This window comes from Oryx dammah, unplaced genomic scaffold (genome assembly GCF_014754425.2).
Source record: "Oryx dammah isolate SB20612 unplaced genomic scaffold, SCBI_Odam_1.1 HiC_scaffold_18, whole genome shotgun sequence".
Classification (NCBI taxonomy): domain Eukaryota; kingdom Metazoa; phylum Chordata; class Mammalia; order Artiodactyla; family Bovidae; genus Oryx; species Oryx dammah.
Window position 1 is genome coordinate 98,175,846 of NW_024070202.1, and position 21,142 is coordinate 98,196,987.

The 21,142-nt window shown below is 42.0% G+C and overlaps 1 protein-coding gene and 1 pseudogene across 1 annotated transcript in view; one reads left to right on the plus strand and one right to left on the minus strand.

The window, feature by feature from the left end:
• SLC35B4 (solute carrier family 35 member B4) overlaps window positions 1–21,142 on the minus strand; it is a 40,127-nt gene that overhangs the window by 12,940 nt on the left and 6,045 nt on the right. The window contains exons 2-6 of the mRNA XM_040260899.1: window positions 9,382–9,495; window positions 5,154–5,256; window positions 3,513–3,562; window positions 292–373; window positions 12–72 (exon numbers count right to left, since the gene is read on the minus strand). Of these exons, the coding sequence (XP_040116833.1) occupies window positions 12–72; window positions 292–373; window positions 3,513–3,562; window positions 5,154–5,256; window positions 9,382–9,495 (410 nt within the window). The remainder of the gene's footprint in view (window positions 1–11; window positions 73–291; window positions 374–3,512; window positions 3,563–5,153; window positions 5,257–9,381; window positions 9,496–21,142) is intronic.
• On the plus strand, window positions 16,298–17,265 carry LOC120878220 (annotated as a pseudogene).

Consider the following 21,142-nt stretch of genomic DNA (forward strand, 5'->3'; position numbering starts at 1 on the left):
ACTGTACTTGCCTAGCAACCACCATGCAAATGCCTGGAATCCATCATTCTCAGTTGAGCTTGACTGGGAAGTCTAGGAAATAAAAAAACATACGAGGTACAGAGACCAGAACTACATGCAAGGGGCCTTGATACAAGGAAAATATTTATGTCACCCATTTCCCTCCATAATTCTCTTTTGAAGATGTAAATCCTTGTATTACATGAGTACTTACATTTATTGTATCATTAATAAGTACCTGGGCATCCCTGGTGAGGAGTGAAAAGAAATCATTTGTGAATAGACTCTTACCACCTGCTTCGCTGACATGAAAGTGCAAACAAATATCCCCACAGACACCAGGGCAATGGAGGTATATTTGAAGATACTGTATCTGCAAAAATAATAAAAAGAGCACGGATATGAATTTCCACATGATGCTGACAGTAAAGTGTGGTTCACGAACGTATAGATCACCAAGACATGATCAAGGGGATCACTTCTCAGCAGAGTCCACCTAAGTCTGTGCGTGAAAGAATCAGGATACTGACTTGTTTCTAGACCACACCCTTTCTGGTGGTGTCCAAGACTTGGTACACCAGTATACTGTTTCATCAGAAAACAAAAAAAGACAGATCAGGCACGACAGTCCATTCTGCTCTTACGTCTAAATGAAAGTCTAACAGATCTTAATACGGAATTCCCGTTGCTTTTCCTGGTTTCCGGGGCCCAAACATAGTGTGAAGAGACACAGCCTGCAGAGGAAGGACAGGAGAGAAGGACTACCAGGATTCCAGCAGGATTCCACACTCAGAAAAGAACTCAACTGTCCCTTTTCAGGGGAAGGTGCCGTCTTAATGTCTCTGAATGACTTAAATATTGTTTTTAAATGTTGGCATAGTTGGATAAAGCGAGTAATACTAAACCAATAGGACTGTTAGCAGGAATAACAGTGGCATTTCACATTAACTAAAATAGTATCAATTAACATCCCTCTCAGGCTCTTGGTGAAGCAAAAAGCTTCTGGCGACAAGAAAAAGGTGTTAAAACCTTACATCTGAAATTTTCTACTGAAATATTTTGTACAGTTCTGGTCACAGCGTGTCTGAAAAAGGCCAAGGGGTGACTAAGAACTGGCTAAGGGGTGGGGCAAGGTGCCAAAAGCACCACTCTAGAGAAGAGGGGTGGGCGAGGAGACAGGCACTGCTGCAGCAGACGTATAAACAGAGGGGAGCTCTTCAGTCTGCAATGATCAGAGAGAGGTCTAAAATTCAGGTCTGAACAATCATGAAGAACACAGTTAAGGTGAACAGAGGTTTGGTCTATAGTGGGGAACACACTATGAACTTGAAGGGGTACTACTCAAGATAAGCAAAAGGAGATGCTAAATGACTAATCCATGATATAGATAGTTAGCTTAGAGAAGTTTCTGCTCTCTGGGTAAGACCTACTGGACCGAGTCAAAGAGAGAGGGAGAGATGACAGACTCAGAACAGGTTCTTAAGGAAAAATCAGATGTTTGATAAAGGCCCCTGACATTTGGGGTATGTCAGAATATTAATGCATTCCTTTTATAGTAAATTCTTCTATATCCCTGCTATGCACCAAAATCAAAGGTTATAAAGACCACAGGTCTGTCCCAATGTGAATTTTACACTACCAGGAAGCACAGGGGTCACTTCAAAGGTAATGAGCCTGAGCATTATCTCTGTATGCTTGAACAGAAGAGCCTAGAAAAGCAATCAACTACAAGGGTGCTCTCATCTGGGGAATATATGAGCCTCGGGAGATAAAGAGCTCATCATCAGGAGCCAGCAGGACAGGACAATTATCCTTTTTATGACCCAGTCCTTTGTACTTAAAAAACCCTAGGTTCCCATGCTGAGTTGACAGCTACTTTCCAAGCTGGTACAGAGTTCCAGTACTGGGATTGGGTACGGACTACATTGAAAAGCTGGAACCAACTCACCTTTTTGGTCCCAACAGTGAGGCTGAACTTTCCCTAAGAAACGTTCCGGCCTGTATGTGCTGTCTCTGCTCCTTGCCCCTCCTCCTTGGGTGTGAGGGGTGAGGCTCTGAACGAAGGTGAGACACAAATCCCTGGAAACAGCATCCCAGGTACTGCTACTTTTTTTTGAAGATTGTTTTTGATGTACACCATTTTTAAAGTGTTTATTGCATTTGTTACAATAGTGCTTCTGTTTTATGCTTTGGGGTCATATGGGATCTTAGCTCAACCAGCAATGGAACCCGCACTGCCTGAATTAGAAGGTGAAGTCTTAACCACTGGACCTTCAGGAAAGTCCCTCATGTACTTCTGATACTTCCCAACTGTACCCAGACAGAGCTGCTCGTGATAGTCACAAACACCAGTCCTAAAACTTTTCCTTGCCTCTTCCTGGCCACTTGGGCCTTTGTTAGGAATCTTCTTTGTAATGCATATGATTATTCCTTAGTTCGCCATGTTGTATGCTTCCTAGGAGAGCCCCGTCCCACAGAACTTTGGTAAATCGGGAAATGTTCCACACCTGGGCTCTCCAATATGGTCACCACTAGTCACCCATGGCTACTGAACATTTAAAATGTGACTAGAGAGATGGAGAAACTATATATTTAATTTTCCTTAAAAAAATTTTTTTTTAAATTTATTTTACTTTACAATACTGTATTGGTTTTGCCATACATCAACGTGAATCCGCCACGGGTGTACATGAGTTCCCAATCCTGAACCCCCTTCCCACCTGCCTCCCCATACCATCTCTCTGGGTCATCCCAGTGCACCAGCCCCAAGCATCCTGTATCCTGCATCTAACCTAGACTGGCGATTCGTTTCTTACATGATATTATACATGTTTCAATGCCATTCTCCCAAATCATCCCACCCTCTCCCTCTCCCACAGAGTCCAAAAGACTGTTCTATACATCTGTGTCTCTTTTGCTGTCTCGCATACAGGGTTATCGTTACCATCTTTCTAAATTCCATATATATGCGTTAGTATATAGTCACATGTAGCCAGTGATGACCATGTGGGACAGTGAAATCCTAGATCAATTGCTTCATAAGTTACTGTTGTTATTTAGTTGCGAAGTTGTATCTGACCCTCTGTGGACTATAGCTTGCAGGCTCCTCTGTCCATGGGATTTCCCAGACAAGAAGCCTGGAGTGAGTTGCCCTTCCCTTCTCCAAGGGATCTTCCCAACCCAGGGATCGAACCTAGGGCTCTTGCATTGGCAGACAGATTTCTTTACCACTGAGCCACCAGGGAAGCCTGGCTTCACACGTTAGTATGGTACTAAAGATTTAATGACAAGAGTCTATTAATTCTACATAGAGAAAATGCTGCTCCAAAGACACAGGCGGGGCCTCTTCCCTGATCCACTGCCTCAGGAATGGGCCTCACTGTCACAGACAGAACCAAGAACCAAGGCAGATGGCCAAGAGCAAACTTATCACCACTATGAGAAAAGGAATCCAGAAAAAACTGTGGCTGGGGTGAACCTTCCTATATACAAAATAAAAGAGCACTGCTTACCTTTTTTTCAAAATGATAATTCCCAGAATCATGTTGGCAATTAGAGAACCCTGTAAAGAGAGACAACAGTTTTAGTGCATGAGGGAAAGAAAATAATGTGATTCAAGACAACCATGAAAATAGACAAGGAGGAGAAACAACTACAAAGATGGAAGTTAGGGTCAATAACTAGTGAGAATCACTTGTTCTTAGGACAGCAAAAAGGACAAACTATAAAAATCTATCATAGAAAATAATAACACCTTTTAAAGATGAAATTAAGAATAAAAATGATCAGTTCCCAATATGGTCACAGGTGAAGCTAGGGCTAGCAGGAATATTACAGACTTATTTTGGGCAGATTTTCTAATTGTTGTTTATTGTTTAGTTGCTAAGTCATGTCCAACTCTTTTGCAACCCCATGGACTGTAACCCATCAGGCTCCTCTGTGCATGGAATTCTCCAGGCAAGAATACTGGAGAGGGTTGCCATTCTCCTGCAGGGTATCTTCCCCACCCAGGGATTGAACCCAGGTCTCCTGCTTGACAGGAGGATTCTTGCCTACTGAGCCACCTGGGACACCCATATAATTCACAGGAGCATTTAATAAGCTTCTCCTGAGCTGCTGTTCGACTGAATGAAGTTGTGCAGGGACCTCTCTATCCTCTCAAAAGGCATCAGTCAGCCAGCAAATGTTTACTGAAAGTCTATTCTGTGTGCAATGCTCTGAAGGTCATCTTAGTTATTATAATCAGCTCTGGAAAGTTCCTTCAGGGAATCTCACATTTCATCTCACAAAAAATCTCAGGCCACACAAAAAAGTTATTATTCCAATTTTCACCCATTTTGCATTCCTCTACAAGCCTAACTACATTCCCCTTTGAGTTTCTCTCCTGTTCTTCAGGAAACACTGTCCTTATTTATACACAGACTAAACAAAGCTCTCCCACCATGCCTGAGGCAAAGATGAAAACCTCTGCTGCTTCGGGAGAAACCCTACCTTCCTCAAGAATTTCCCTTTAGCTAATTATCTCAAGTCTCTGCAGAAAAAAGAAGTAATCTATACCACATACTGAGAATTCCCTGGAGGCTCAGATGGTAAAGCATCTGCCTGCAATGTGGGAGACCCTGGGTTGGGATTGATCTCTGGGTTGGGAAGATCTCCTGGAGAAGGAAAAGGCAACCCACTCCAGTACTCTTGCCTGGAGAATCCCACGGGCAGAGGAGCCTGGTAGGCTACAGTCCATGGGGTTGCAAAGTCAGACACAACTGAGCGACTTCACTTTCACTTTCATACCACATACTAGAAGTAAATATAATTTTACAGAAGAAACAAAAAGTGATGAGAAAAAAGTTAAATAACATTCATAGCAAGACTGAATATAAAACCAACCAGAAAATTAAAGGCAAGATCTGTTATCTGGGGAAATTTTAACTTTTCTTTTATTAACTGCCTATAAGCTCTCTGATAAATGAAAGTAAGACATCCACCTTCACATTTCTGTCTTTTTGCTTTCCATCTCAGATGAAATTCAGTTTTCATTCATCCATGAGACCTAGTCTTACACCCTAGACTTTACTTCCTATAGGATCTTTGAATTTAATGGACCCACTTAACTTCATTTTCCAGAGGAACATATGCATGCGAGTCTGCAGACTTACAGATCTAAATATCATGTGCAGGGGCATGGCGATATTGAGATTCAGGGCGTAGTTGTTCACCACGCTGACAGTGAAGAACATGGTCACCATTACGGCGTAGTACCTGAGAGGCAGAGACAGCAGTTCATCATCTCACAGGGTCCACAATTTCAAGAAAATCAAGTCGACTAGGAAATACATAGTTTTGATTTTAAAAGTACTGTGCTTATCTTCTCTATGTTAAAAGATGGTAACACTATCACATGAAGTCAAATACCAAGTATATATGAAAACACTTCACAAAGCTAGACTAACAGAAAAAGTTTGAACTACAGAATGTGACACTATTTTAATATTCTTCCATAATGATAAAAAAAAACAACTTTAAAAAAATTTAGGAACTCTAATTACTTAGATAAAGGGATAAATACAAATGAAAAAGTTTTATACTTGTATGCCCCCATTTTGAGCTAGAAAATATTTAAGATGACTTTCATATAAATCAGCTTCAGTTCAGTTCAATTCAGTTCAGTTCAGTCGCTCAGTTGTGTCCGACTCTTTGCGACCCCATGAATCGCAGCACGCCAGGCCTCCCTGTCCATCACCAACTCCCGGAGTTCACTCAGACTCGCATCCATCGAGTCAGTGATGCCATCCAGCCATCTCATCCTCGGTCGTCCCCTTCTCCTCCTGCCCCCAATCCCTCCCAGCATCAAAGTCTTTTCCATTTAAAATGCTTTTCTCTTTTGGTATGCTAAACATCAGCAATTTCATACGATTCAACCTAATATATTCAAAATGAGAAAAATTGTATTTGAAGTATCAATTCGGTCACTCAGTTGTGTCTGACTCTTTGCGACCCCAAGAACTTCAGTACGCCAGGTTTCTCTGTCCATCACCAGCTCCCAGAGATTGCTCAAACTCATGTCCATCGAGTTGGTGATGCCATCCAACCATCTCATCCTGTCATCCCCTTCTCCTCCTGCCTTCAATCTTTCCCAGCATCAGGGTCTTTTCCAATGAATCAGCTCTTCACATCAGGTGGCAAAAGTATTGGAGTTTCAGCTTTAGCATCAGTCCTTCCAATGAATATTCAGGACTCATTTCCTTTGGGATTGACTGGTTGGATCTCCTTGCAGTCCAAGGGACTCTCAAGAGTCTTCTCCAACACCACAGTTCAAAAGCATCAATTCTTCAGGGCTCAGCTTTCTTTATAGTCCAAGCCTCAAATCCATACATGACCACTGGAAAAACCATAGCTTTGACTAGATGGACCTTTCTTGGCAAAGTAATGTCTCTGCTTTTTAATATGCTGTCTAGGTTGGTCATAGATTTTCTTCCAAGGAGCAAGCGTCTTTTAATTTTATGGCTGAAGTCACCATCCGCAGTGATTCTGGAGTCCAAGAAAATAAGGTCTGTCATTGTTTCCCCATCTATTTGCCATGAAATGATGGGACCAGATGCCATGATCCTAATTTTTTGAATGCTGGGTTTTAAGCCAACTTTTTCACTCTCCTCTTTCACTTTCATCAAGAGGCTCTTTAGTTTTTCTTCGCTTTCTGCCATAAGGTTGGTGTCATCTGCATATCTGAGGTTATTGATATTTCTCCCAGCAAGCTTGATTCCAGCTTGTGTTTCATCCACCTTGGCATTTTTCATGATGTACTCTGCATATAAGTTTAATAAGCAGGGTGACAATATACAGTCTTCATGTACTCCTTTCCCAAATTGGAACCAGTCTATTGTTCCATGTCTGGTTTTAACTATTGCTTCTTGACCTGCATACAGATTTCTCAGGAGGCAGGTAAGGTGGTCTGGTATTCCTATCTCTTTAAGTATTTTCCACAGTTTGTTGTAATCCACACAGTCAAAGGCTTTGGCGTATCAATAAAGCAGAAGTAGATGTTTTTCTGGAACTCTCTTGCCTTTTCTGTGATCCAATGAATGTTGGCAATTTGATCTCTGGTTCCTCTGCCTTTTCTAAACCCAGCCTGAACATCTAGACGTTCTTGGTTCATGGACTGTTGAAACCTCGCTTGGAGAATTTTGAACATTACTTTGCTAGCATGTGAGATGAGTGCAATTGTGTGTTTGTTTGAGCATTCTTTGGCATTGCCTTTCCTTGGGATTGGAATGAAAACTGACTTTTTCCAGTCCTGTGGCCATTGCTGAGTTTTCCAAATCTGCTGGCATATTGAGTGCAGCACTTTCACAACATCATCTTTTAGGATTTGAAATAGCTCAACTGGAATTCCATCACCTCCACTAGCTTTGTTCGTATTTGAAGTATTAGGTTGGCCAAAAAGTTTGTTTGGGTTTTTTTTTGCAAGATGTTACAGAAAAACCTGAATGAACTTTATGACCAACCCAAAGCAGAGCTAAAGAATTCAGGGCAAATGTGAACAAGTGGTTCCATATTCTTCAGAAGTGTCGGAAGTCTTTGAGCACAGAATCCCATCCTTTTACCCCTTTGCACATCTGGAGAATGTAACAGACTGAGTCTCAAGTTACTTTCCCTAACAAGAACCAGTTTTGTGTTCCTGGTGAGGTAGAGGGCTCTCTGCCCTCATAGGCAGCCATGCCAGGGCAACATTAATCCAGTCTGGGAAGTTTAAAGAGCTTTTACAATGAACGCAGAACCCAGTAATACACACATGCAAAGTTACTGCTAAGAGCAATTTCACAGCTTCTGAATAATACTGTTAGTGATTTCACAAGCTTTTTTGTCCAATTTTCCTTGTCCTGTCTTGAAAAGATGCCATTTGGAGATAGAGTTCATCAAGTTCTTTCAGGATAATTAATTCCAACTATTCCACCTCACTGCCTACATATTGCACTGCCTAGAAATTGCTTGTGGGAATGAATGACATGAGCAACATTTTGATTATGCCTTCACAGATAGAAAATAAAATAGCCAGCAAAAACTGCACACATGGGAGCATGGTTGTTAGGGCAAGTTCATGGGGAGCCTCCAAAGGCAGGTTAGGGAGTTTGGGCTTCATTCTGAGTCCAGTGGTGAACCCTGAGCACTTGTGAGAGTGGGTGCTACTATACAATGGTAGGAAGCTGACATGGAGGGATGAACAGGTCATGGGCAGGAGGTCAGCCTGCTAGGCTACTAGTATAAAAGTTATGGGGAGAGTGAAAATGTTCTTGAGCTATGCTACTGGCTGCCAGAATAGAAAGAAATAGTGGAAGGAGGAGGAGAAGGACCAGAGGAATTAAAAAAAGGCTGGGGTGCCTACTCTGATGTAAATGCTGGTCTTGGGAGGAGAAAGTTTTATACAGATACTAAAGCCACTGGGGGATGGGGGTATTTATCCTACTAAATACTCACAACTGGATGGATTACACTTTGTTTTTGTGTGCATGTATCTTTTTAATTTAATTGAACAACAGGACCTAATGTACAGGGAACTCTACTCAATATTCTGTAATAGCCTATACAGGAAAAGAATCTGAAAAAGAATAGATATATGTATATGTATAACTGAATCACTTTGCTGTACACCTGAAACAAATACATTGTTAATCAACACCACCCCAATATAAAATAAAAATCAAATTAAAAAAATAATAAATACACTTTGATTTCAAGTATCTCACAGCAAGAATGCTATTTTTCAATACAATGTTTATTATAAGATCTCCCCTCTTTGTATCTGGCCCCGTGAGTATAATTACACAAATTTGGACTCATGGATGGAGGTCTGGAAATAAGAATCTTACCTTAGCTTGCCATTCATTTTGTTCTGATTGAGGTGAAATTCACATAACAGAAAACCAACCATTTTACAGTGAACAATTCAGTGGTATTTAGTATTATGTTGGCCAAAAAGTTTGTTTTATATTACAATGTTATGTAACTACCACCTCCATCTCCAAAAGCCATTAGTTTTATAAAAAGTAACAACAATACCACTCTTACCATATTTGGTTACCATCATGAGGATAACACATATAAGTACTTAAAAACTGGTTACCACACTAGGCCTTTAACTGACCATACGCCAGACAAAGAAGATACACAGACACACACACACAAATGAGTTATTTTAAGTGTTGTGGCAGGAATTGTATTCTAAAAACAGGCTCCCTGCACATATTAAGTTCAGAAAATGAATTATTCTACTGATATCTTTGATATAAATCTTATAAAAGGATGCCTCACATTCCTTTTATATGGTTATGAGAAGAATAGCTGTTAAGTTTTTTAAAGGGGCTAAAAGAAGACTTCAACGTGCCATACCTTATTGGGATAGCCGGACGCTTCCTTCCCAAATCAGCCTCAAAGAGGAAGCCTTCCACAGCGATAAATAAAAACTGTGCAAATGTCACAATGTTCCCACATCCTGGATGTTTCCTATGGAGTGGATAACAGAAAGAAAAAAAAAAAGCACAGAAAACTGAGCTAAAGGGCATTAAGACTTGTTTTACTGGTAGTTCAGAATAACAGGGAAGATGGCTTTCTATTACCCACTGTCCGTCTTTATCTGAGTTTTCATATCCCATGGATCTCACACACACAGCAACAGATCCACAGAGAAGAATGTCAGCTTTCTTCCTTCACTCTTCTGAGGGTGTAGCAGGGCAGGGGGAAGAACCACTCTGATAATGCTCATCCCCAGAACTATGATACAACTTTCCCAGGGAACTGTAGGAAGTTGGTCATAGGTTCTCACTGGGATCCTCACTTAACCAAGAGGGCTTTAGTCCAGATCCTTGTCATTTTGGACACAAAGTCCAGGGACAGAAATATGCTCAGGTCTCCTGTAATGATTTAGCTTCCCTTGTGGCTCAGCTGGTAAAGAGTCCACCTGTGATGTGGGAGACCTGGGTTCAATCCCTGGGTTGGGAAGATCTCCTGGAGAAAGGAAAGGCTACCCACTCCAGTATTCTGGCCTGGAGAATTCCATGGACTGTATAGTCCATGGGGTCACAAAGTGACATGACTGAGCCACTTTCACTTTGACCTGTAATGTTTACATATCCTCCCGACCAGGAATCTCCAAGACTGCTGTCAATCAAAGACTCCTGCCCAGTGTTGACCACAAGAACACTACCTTAGACAGAGACCCGATGCGGGCCACAACTGGTTGTGGGGAGAGGGACGCAGAATCTTACTCTTTTTCTAAGCATAAAGCACAGGATAAACATACAGCATGTGAGTCCATTTATAGTGTATCTGCAGAGGGATGACTAGGGGAAAAAAATGCCTACAAAGGGTCTTTTGTGGGCATTGGGGGAGGGGCAATGATGAAGACAAGACCAAGGAGCACTGCTACGGTCTACCAGTCTCCACCATCCTTAACACAAATGTACTAGGCACTCAACATATGTCCCTGGAATTCACTGGAACCCCTTCAGTCATCTATGTAAGGGTTGGTGAACCTTCCACAGTGACGCTTAGGAACAAATCTACAAGGTGGTGAAATTCTCTGACATCGCTCTTGAGGTACTTTGTGAAAGTTACTTAATATGTGTGGCTTGTTTTCAGCTTCATTTACCATCGTGCAGTGCTGCCCCATCAGTGGAAGGACAAAGGGAACAGCTGTCTTTGTTTTCCTGAGTCCTCCACAGTCCTCACGTTACCATTATTCCCATATTATGAAACAGAGCCTCCCAATTCTGTATCCACATCTTAACCAAAGACACTTACTCAAGCCTAGTGATTAGAAGGATTTAACAATTATTATATATTAAAATAATGTTATTTATTAACAACTCCATCCTCTACTGGTGGTGTGTGTGTGCTCAGTTACTCAATCATGTCTTACTCTCCGACCCGCTATGGACTGTAGCCTGCCAGGCTCCTCTGTCCATGGGATTCTCCAGGCAAGAATCCTGGAGTGCCTTCCTCCAGGGGATCTTCCTGACACAGGGATTGAACCCACATCTCCTGCACCTACTGCATTGCAGGTGGATTCTTTACTGCTGAGCCACCAGGGAAGCCCGTATTGCTGGTATTAATATTAAAATAGCAATCCCAAGGATCTCATTCTTAAATTCACTAAATAAAAATGAACAATGCCAAGCATAAGCCATTCCTGTATGGAGCTGTGCTTTCCATCTGAAGCGGAACTGTTGCTCCTCTCTAGGCTCTACTGCTTATGAAGGTTTCCTTGAAAACTACTGCTCTGTATTCAACGATCTCTTTTGGCACTCCTTATGTTCGAGGGACAGGGCAAAACATTGCTGGAATTCATACATAATCATGTAAGTCATTTCCCTCATTCAAGGAACTAATCAAGACTATGAGCCTAAATATAAGTGACAGGAGAGGGAACTTTAGCTTTAGCACAGTGCTCTTCAACTCCGGCTGAAATGACAGTGAAAGTTGCTCAGTCATGTCCGACTCTTTGTGACCCCCCTTGGAATTCTCCAGGCCACAATACTAGAGTGGGTAACCTTTCCTTTCTCCAGGGGATCTTCCTAACCCAGGTCTCCTGCATTGCAGGCAGATTCTTCACCAGCTGAGCCGCAAAGGAAGCCCAAGAATACTGGAGTGGGTAGCCCCTATCCCTCTTCAGTAGATCTTCCAGACCTAGGAATCGAATAGGGATCTCCTGCATTGCAGGCAGATTCTTTACCAGCTGAGCCACAAGGGACTCAGGCTAGGCTGCTCTTTAAAAACCTGTAAGCCTGAGAAGCCTCACCTTCCCCTGTGGGGTGAGGCCCTGGAATCTGTACTTTTGAAAGCTTCCCACTAGATCCTAATGTGCACCCAGAGCAGAGAACCACTAGGGTAGGTCTGGGAGGTGTAGGAGTGTGTGTATATAAGACACACAAGTCTTAAGGGCTGCCATGGGGCTGAGAGTCTGTGTGCTCCACAGAACTTGTGCATGCCAAGTCATATCTGACTTGCTACAGTCATATCTGACTCTTTGTGACCCTACGGCTTAGAAGCACACAGTGACATGCAGGGTCCAGCTCTGCCACTTACCTGATGACGGCGGAAGTTAATTACCCTAAGTTTAGTTTCCTTATCTTTAAAATGGGAACAGTACCAGTGCCTATCTCCTTGAGTAAATAAGCCAGTCCCTGAAATGCACTTGACAGAGGGAAAAGGCAAAGAGCAGAACACTAGGAGACCTCCAACCTAAGCACAGTAACTCTTTTAAAGACATTTATATTGACCAAGTTTTCTCACCTGTAACATAGAAGTTTTGTATTTTTAATGTCATAGTGAGGATTCAATGAGACATCAACAATCACAGGACTCGGTCCAAGAAGGGCTCATGATACTTCTTGCTTTCCCTTCCATTTCCTCTTTACCAATGGCTTAGGCCAATTGGCTTAGGCCAATTCAACTAATGAATAATTACTGAGAACATTCTGCGTGTGCAGTTAAGTGCTGGCTGTGAGGGAGCTGCCAACTGAATGAGACATGATCCCTGCCAAGCATGGATGGAGTAAGAGGGAGAAGGAAGCCAGTGCCCTGATCCTTCTTCCTGGATGGTTAAAGGGTGTCCTGTTCATCTTCATGCCTCCAGTCTCTGGGCACTGAGTCTGGCCTTCACTCAAGCAACTGAAGCAAACATGACCTAGAATATTAGGATTGTATGAAAGTTAAAAAGAAACTACTTCAAAAAAAAAAAAAAAAGAAGATTCCCTTTAAAAGTATATTCTTCACAGGATGTTTTAAAGGGCATCATAACAGGATTGGATCAAGATGACAGAGAAGCAGGACGTGGAGCTCACTTTCTCCCACAAACACATCAAAAATACATCTATGTGTGAAACGATTCTCATGGAACACCTACTGCACACTGGCAGAAGACCTCAGACTTTCAAAAGGGCAAGGAAATCTCCATGTAACTGGGTGGGACCAAAAAAGAAAAGAGAAAGGAATCGAGATGGGAACCTGACCCCCTGAAAGGGAGCTGTGAAGGAGGAAAGGTTCCTGCCCCTGGGAAAGGCCCTCTCTCGTAGGGAGATCAGCCAGGACAGAGGGGGAGCTTCGGAGTCCTGGAGGAGAGCACAGCAACCCGTCTGTGAAGAGCAAGAAGAGAAAGACCCACATAGACGGTCAGGGCTGCCCAGCTCTCCCCAGACTGAGATTCTCCTCTGCTGGGGTGGGTGGGGGCTGGGTACTGAGGCTCGGGTTTCGGAGCTCAGACTCTGGGGAGAGCACTGGGGTTGGCTGCGTGCAGACAGCCTGAGCAGGCTGGCTAGGATGTGGTGTGCCACAGGCCAGGGAGTATGGGAAGATGCCTGGGCCCACCAGAGAAGCAAGGCCATCGTTGGGGGGTGTGTGAGGAGGTGGTGGGCCCACCATAGGAGCTTCTTTTTCTGAGTACACTCTCAGGAGGCACAGCACAGGCTACTTGAACTCTAGGAGTCCCGAGGAAAGAGACACCATCCAAACCCAAAACAGCCCTCATGCCAAAAAATATTAAACTCACACAAGCTATGCGGGGATGCTCCCACATAGAAATAGCCCTCCAAGACTACAGTAGATAGTTGTTTTTTCAAAACTCACAGAGTGAGAGGGATATAAGCAAAATGAAGAAGCAGAGGAAACACTCCCAATTAAAAGACCAAGAAGATTTCCCTGAAGGAACAAACAATGACATAGATATCTTCAGTCTAAAAGACACCAAGTTCAAAAAGGAGGTAATGAAGACACTGAAGAAATTAACAAAGGCTATTGACAGAAATGCAAATTACTAGAAACATAAAGAGGCAATAAAAATTTAAAAATTCACTTGTCAAGACAAAAGTAGAGCTAAAGGGAATGGACGGCAGAATGAATAATGCAGAAGAACGAATAAGTGACCTGAAAGACAGAACAATGGAAATTACCCAATCAAAACAGCAGACAGGAAGCCAAATCGAAAACAAAAAAGAATGAAAGCAATATAAAAGACTGTGAGATAATATAAAGCATGCCAATCTACATCTAATAGGTACTCTAGAAGGAGACGAGAAATGGGGATTGAAAATGTATTTGGAGAAATTATGGCTGAAAACTTTCCAAACCTAAAGAAGGAAACAGATATCCAGATACAGGAAGCACAGAGAGTTCCAAACAAGATAAACCCAAACAGACCTATACCAAGACATATTTTAATAAAAACGGCTAAAGCTAACGAGAGATTTCTAAATGGAAAGAAAAACAGTCAATTATAGGGCTTCCCTGGCAGCTCAGAGATAAACAATTGATCCAGGAAGATCCCACACATGAAGCAGAGCAGCTAAGCCCAGGCACCACAACCGCCGAGTCTGTGCTCTAGAGCCTGAGAGTCCCAGCTGCTGAAGCCTGCACTTGAGGGCCTGCGCTCTGCAACAAGAGAAGCCACCACAATGAGAAGCCTGTGCACCACCGCTAGAGAGAAGCCCCTGCTCACTGCAACTAGAGAGCCCGCACAGCAACAAAGACCCAGCAAAGCCAAAAATAAAAAAATAAAATTACTTTTAAAAATGAGTTGATTATAAGGGATCCCCCCCCCATAAGGCTATGAGCTGATTTCTCCACAGAAACACTGAAGGTCAGAAGGGAACAGTAAAACATATTCAAAGTCTTGAAAGGGAAAAATCTGGAGCTTAGATTACCCAGCAAGATCATCATTTAGAAGAAATAAAGAATTTCTCAGACAAGCAAAAACTAAACAAATACAGCAACTTTAAAAATGATCCCAAAAGAAATACTGAAAGGGCTTCTCCAAATAGAAAAAAGGCAAGAAGATATAGGAAGGAGGAAATCACAATTGGAAAGTAATTCATTTAAATTGGCCAGTACACAGATTAAAAAAAAAACAACAAACCTACTTGTGAAAGTGATGATCAACACAAGGAACAAGATAAACGAGAAAGATAAACATGTAAACGTAAAAAAAGACACCAAAATCAGAAAATGTGGGGAAGGACAGTAAAAAAATATAGATTAGAAAAAAATGTGTTTGAGCCTATAGTCTAAAGCAATCTAAGGCTTTAGAAGGGGTTAACACAACAGGGAAAAAAAAGGTGGGCTACCACAAATCGAAAACATAGATTCACAAAAACCAAAAAGAAGAGAACACAAGCATAAAATATATCAAAATCCAAACAGAAACAGAAGAATCAACTGGAAAACAAAGTTTAAAATGACAATAAATACACATGTATCAATAACTACCTTAAATGTCAGTGAACTGAATGCTCCAATCAAAAGAACAAAGTGGCAGACTGGATTAAAAAACAAGAGCCTAGAATATGCTGCCTACAGTATGAGACCCACCTTAGGGCAAAGGACACACATAGACGGAAAGTGAGGGGATGGAAAAAACGTATTTCATACAAATGGAAATGACAAGAAAGGAGTTGCAATACTCATATCAGACAAAATTTAAAGCAAAGGCTATAAACAAAGACAAAGAGGAACAGTATACAATGATAAAAGGATCAATACAAGAAAAGTAATTACACTCATCCACATATATGCACCTAATAGAGGAGCACTCAAATACATACAACAAACACTGACATAAAAGGAGAAATTGATGAGTATACAATTGTAGGAGACTTTAATTTCTCACTCACATTAATGGACAGATCTTCTAAACAGAAAATCAATCAGGCAACAGAGATCCTAAATAATACAAAAGAATTGACGTTTTTCAGGACATTATAACCGCCTTCTTCCCCAAAAAAGAAAACACATTCTTTTCAAGTGCACATGGAACATTCTCTAGGATTGACCACACACTAGGGCACAAACTAACCTCAGCAAATTTAAGCGTATAGAAGGAGGCCCTGGAGCGCGTGGTGTGGTGGCAGTTGGGCTGCATGAGTTGTGCCAGAGAGACACTCTGCGGTAATATCCGTTACGCCTTGCTAACTGGAGTGGAAAGTAAAAGGGACCTCTCCTCCTCCATCTTCTTTATCCTCTCCCTGCTGGGCAGGCATGGTGCTGGAAGCTGCAGCGACAGATGCTGGCGAGAGGCGCTGGTGGCAGTGGCGAAGACTCCTCTGGACCAGCGGGCTTCTCGAACTACTGAACTACTAGCCCTTCGAGCCTCAGGCGTTGGGTCGCAGCCGGAGCTGGTGGCTCACTGGCTTCAGCAGAAGGGCTGAGCCTGCAAGGTCCCCCAGGAGACGCTGCTCAAACTCTGGGTGGTGCTGGACTGGAGCCTGGTGGGAGGCCGATCTGCCCAGTAAGGGCAGGACCCAGCCCGCCCTTCCCCATCCTCGGCACTGGGATGGACTCCTGCATCACACCCCTGAGGTCCCTGGTGCAGACCACCGACCTCTTTCATCCCTTGGTGGAAGATCCCTACAGTGATGGGGCCCATCACATGCACCAACGTGCTGAGTGACCGCTATGCCATGGGCATTACTGCGTGATGCTACTCGGCGTCAGCCAGAGTATGCCTGAGGAGGAGTGAGGAAAGATCACACCACTCATGATCAGAGGCTTTCAGGATGCTGCCGAGGAAGGAGGGACTGCAGTGACCAGTGGGCAAACAGTGGTATTATCACCGGTGGGGTTGCCGCTGTGGTATGTCAACCAAATGAATTCATCTTGCCTGACAGCGGGGCTTTTGGGGATATGCTTGTGTTAACTAAACCCTTAGGAACCCAAGTTGCCTGTCAATGCGCACCAATGGTTGGATAATCCTGAAGGATGGAATAAGATAAAGATGGTATTCTCCAGAGAAGAGATAGAGCTGGGTCATCAGGAAGCTATGTTCAACATGGCTACCCTCAATAGAACTGCTGTTGGACTAATGCCCACATTTTAATGCCCACGCAGCCACAGATATCACAGGCTTTGGCATTCTAGGTCACTCTCAGAACCTGGTGAAAGAACAGAAATGAAGTGTCATTTGTAATGTGCCCATCATCGCCAAGATGGCTGCCATCAGCCAGGCCACAAGGTGCTCTGGTTTCCTGCAAGGAACCTCAGCAGAAACTTCTGGAGGGCTACTGATTTGTCTACCAAGAGAACAGGCAGCTCACTTTTGTTCAGAAATCAAATCTTTGAAGTATGGAGAGGGTCATCAAGCCCGGATTGTCAGCATTGTCGAAAAAGGGAAACCAGACAGCCCGGATCATTGACAAGCCTTGCGTTATTGAGGTCCTGCCTTGTGGGGCCACTGCTACTGCTCTTGCTCCTGAGAACTCCAGTGCCTCCTCTGAGCCTGGCTCGTAAGATGGAAGAGCAAAAGTTGTACACAAGCATGGACCATTCTCTACAGCTGGTTTCAGGAAGAAATTTCCAGAGAAGGCCGCCCGCTTAGTACTTCCAGCTGCTCTTCCTAGGTAATTCAAATCAGCCCATCAAACACTGCAGATTCCAAGGCCAGAAGTAACATTTTGGACTTCCAAGGGGTAGATCTGCTCACCTCTTGAATAGAAAAAGAGCAGGAAACCCCATTTCCTCTTTCCAAGAGCAAGACGAGATTATCCAGGTTTGAGATATATTTCTTGGCACAGTGTTAATTGATTTTTTCACAAGGAGTGAGGTTATTTATTAAAATTACATAGACACCAAAAATAAATTGCAAAATGAAAAACATTTAGATCAGAAGCAAATAAGTTTGGACTAATACTGTTGATAAACTGAAACTGTTATGAGAGATTAAAATGCAATGTCAAATTTTTATTAGACTACTCTGAAATACTGGCTGTTTCCTACTCTGGACAAGAATTGAGCAGCTTGTCCAATGCCTGGGAAAGGAGGACCTCCAACCACCTTACTTGATCACTGCTAATGACGTCTCTCTCTAAACCCCTTTAAGGACTGGGAGAGGCAGAGCAAACCCCAGAGCCCAGGCCTTGGTGGATATTAAGATATTAAATCTTGTGTTGAAAATTCCTGGTGATTTCATCAATAAAGCTATTTCTAGTGAAATAAAGAATTTTGTTGGGAAAAAAAAATTACTTCAAGCATCTTCTCTGACCACAATAGCATGAAACTATAGATCAAATACAGGAAAAGAAATGAGGTGGGGGGGAAAGATTATATGGGGACTAAACAACATACAAAAAACCAATGGGTCAATGAGGAAATCAAAAAGGAAATTAAAAAATACCTTGAAACAAAAGACAATGAAAATACAAGCATACGAAACTCTACAGGATGTAGTAAAAGCAGTTCTTAGAGGGACATTCACAGTGATACAGGCCTTCCTCAAAATATTAGAAAAATCTGAAATAATAACCTACCACCTAAAACAATTAGAGAAAGAAGAACAAACAAAACCTAAAGTCAGAAGAAGGAAGGAAATAATAAAGATTGTGTGTGAAAGTTGCTCAGTTGTGTCTGACTCTTTGAGACCCCATGGACAGTAGCCTGCCAGGCTTCTCTGTCTATGGAATTCTCCAAGAAATTCTACTGGCGTAAGTAGCCATTCCCTTCTTCAGGGGATCTTCCCAACCCAGGCACTGAACCCAGGTCTCCCCACTGCAGGCAGATTCTTTGCCATCTGAGCCACCAGCCATTAGTGAGGGAATAAATAAAACAGAAATTAAAAGGGAAACAGAAAAAATAAATCAATAAAACCAAGAGCTGGTTCTTTGAAAGGGTGAACAAAACTGACAAACCTCTGGCCAGGATCACCAAGAAGAAAAGAGAGAAGAGACGAAGTAAGAAATGAAAAGGGAGAAATCACAACTGATAACACAGAAATACATAAAAACCTTAACAGAATACTATAAACAATTACATGCCAACATAGTTAACAACCCAGAAGAAACAGACAACTTTCTACAAACATACAGCCCACCAAAACTGAATCAAGAAGAAATAATTTGAAGAGACCAGTCACTAGAAGTGAAATAGAATCTGTAACAAAAAAAACCAAAAACAAACAAAATACCCTATAAACAAAATTTCAGGACCAGACAGCTTCACAGGCAAATTCTGCCAAACACACAAAAAAGAACTTAATACTGATTCTTCTTGAAAAGGAGGGAACACTCCCAAAGACATTTTACAAAGCCACCATCGCCCTAATGTCAAAATCAGACAAAGATACCACCAAAAAATAAAATTACAGGCCAATATCTCTGAGGAATATAGCTGCAAAACCCTCAACAAAATATTAGCAAATCAAATCCAGCAACACACAGAAAAGATCATACACTATGACCAAGTGGGATTCACTCCAAATTCACTAGGATAGTTCAACATATGCAAAATCAATGTAATACACATTAACAAAAGAAAAGTAAAAAACCACATGATCATCTCAATAGATGCAGAAAAGGCATTTGACAAAATTCAACATCCATTTGTGATTAAAAAAAAAGAAAAACTCTTACCAAAGTGGGTATACAGGGAACATACCTCAACATAATAGAAGTCATTTATGACAAATCCATAGCCATTTTAATACTCAATATAATCAGAGAAAGCACTGGCGACCCACTCCAGTACTCTTGCCTGGAAAATCCCATGGACGGAGGAGCCTGGTAGGTTGCAGTCCATGGGGTCGCTGAGGGTCGGACACGACTGAGCGACTTCACTTTCACTTTTCACTTTCATGCATTGGAGAAGGAAATAGTAACCCACTCCAGCATTCCTGCCTGGAGAATCCCAGGGATGGGGGAACCTGATGGGCTGCCATCTATGGGGTCGCACAGAGCCAGACACAACTGATGCGACTTAGCAGCAGCAGCACTCAATATAATACTTTTAGCAAGAAAGCCTTCTTGCTAAAATCTGGAATAAGACAAGGATGCCCATTCTCACCACTTTTATTTAACACTGTATTGGAAGTTCTAGCCACAGCAATCAGACAAGAAATAAAAAAGTATCCAAATCAGAAGGAAAGATAAAATTGCCACTATATGCAGATGACATGAAACTATATATACAAAACTCTAAGCTCTCCACACAAAAGCTACTAGAGCTAATAAATGAATTCAGCAAAGTGCAGGATACAAGATTAACATTCAGAAATCAGTTGCATTTCTTTACATAAACAATGAAATAACAGAAAGAGAATGCAGGGAAAAAAAAAAAAAAACCTTTAAAACCAGAAAACAAAACAAAAAAATAGGAATAAACCTGACAAGGAGGTAAAAGACTTATATGCCGAGAACTCTAAAACACTAATAAAGGAAATCAAATAGGATTCAAAGAAATGGGAGAATATCCCATGCTCTTGATTTGGAAGAATTAATATTGTTAAAATGGCAACACTATCCAAAGCAATCTACAGATTTAATGTGATCTCTATAAAACTACACATGATATTTTTTCACAGAACTAGAAGAAATAACCCCAAAGTGTATATGGAACTATAAAAGACCCAGAATTGCCAAAGCAATCCTAAGGGGCAGGGGGGGCAAGACACATAACTCTTCCAGACTTCAGACAATACTGTTAATAAAAAGCTACAGTAATCAAACCCTGCAGGAGGGCATGGCAACCCACTCCAGTATTCTTGCCTGGAGAATTCCACAGACAGAGGAGCCTGGCGGGCTACAGTCCGTGGGGTCACAAACAGTCAGACACAACTGAGCGACTAACACACATACAGAGTAATCAAAACAGTGTGGTATTGGTACAAAAACATGTGTATAGATCAATGGCACAGAACAGAGAACCCAGAAATAAACCCACACACCTACAGTCAATTAATCTTTGACAAGGGAGACAAGAATATAAAATGGGAAAAAGAGTCTCTTCAGCAAGTGGTACTGGGAAAGTTGAACAGCTGCATATAAATCAATGAAGTTAGAACACAACCTCATACCACGCACAAAAATAAACTCAAAATGTCTTAAAGTCTTAAACATAAGACATGATACTATAAAACTCTTAGAAGAGAACATAGGCAAAACATTTTCTGACATAAATCATACCAATGTCTTCTTAGGTCAATATCCCAAGGCAACAGAAATAAAAATAAACAAATGTGACCCTAAAAGCTTTGGCAGAGCAAGTGAAGTCGCTCAGTCGTGTCTGACTCTTTGCGACCCCATAGAATGTAGCCTACCAGGCTCCTCTGTCCATGGGATTTTCCAGGCAATAGTACTAGAGTGGATTGCCATTTCCTTCTCCAGGGGATCTTCCCAAC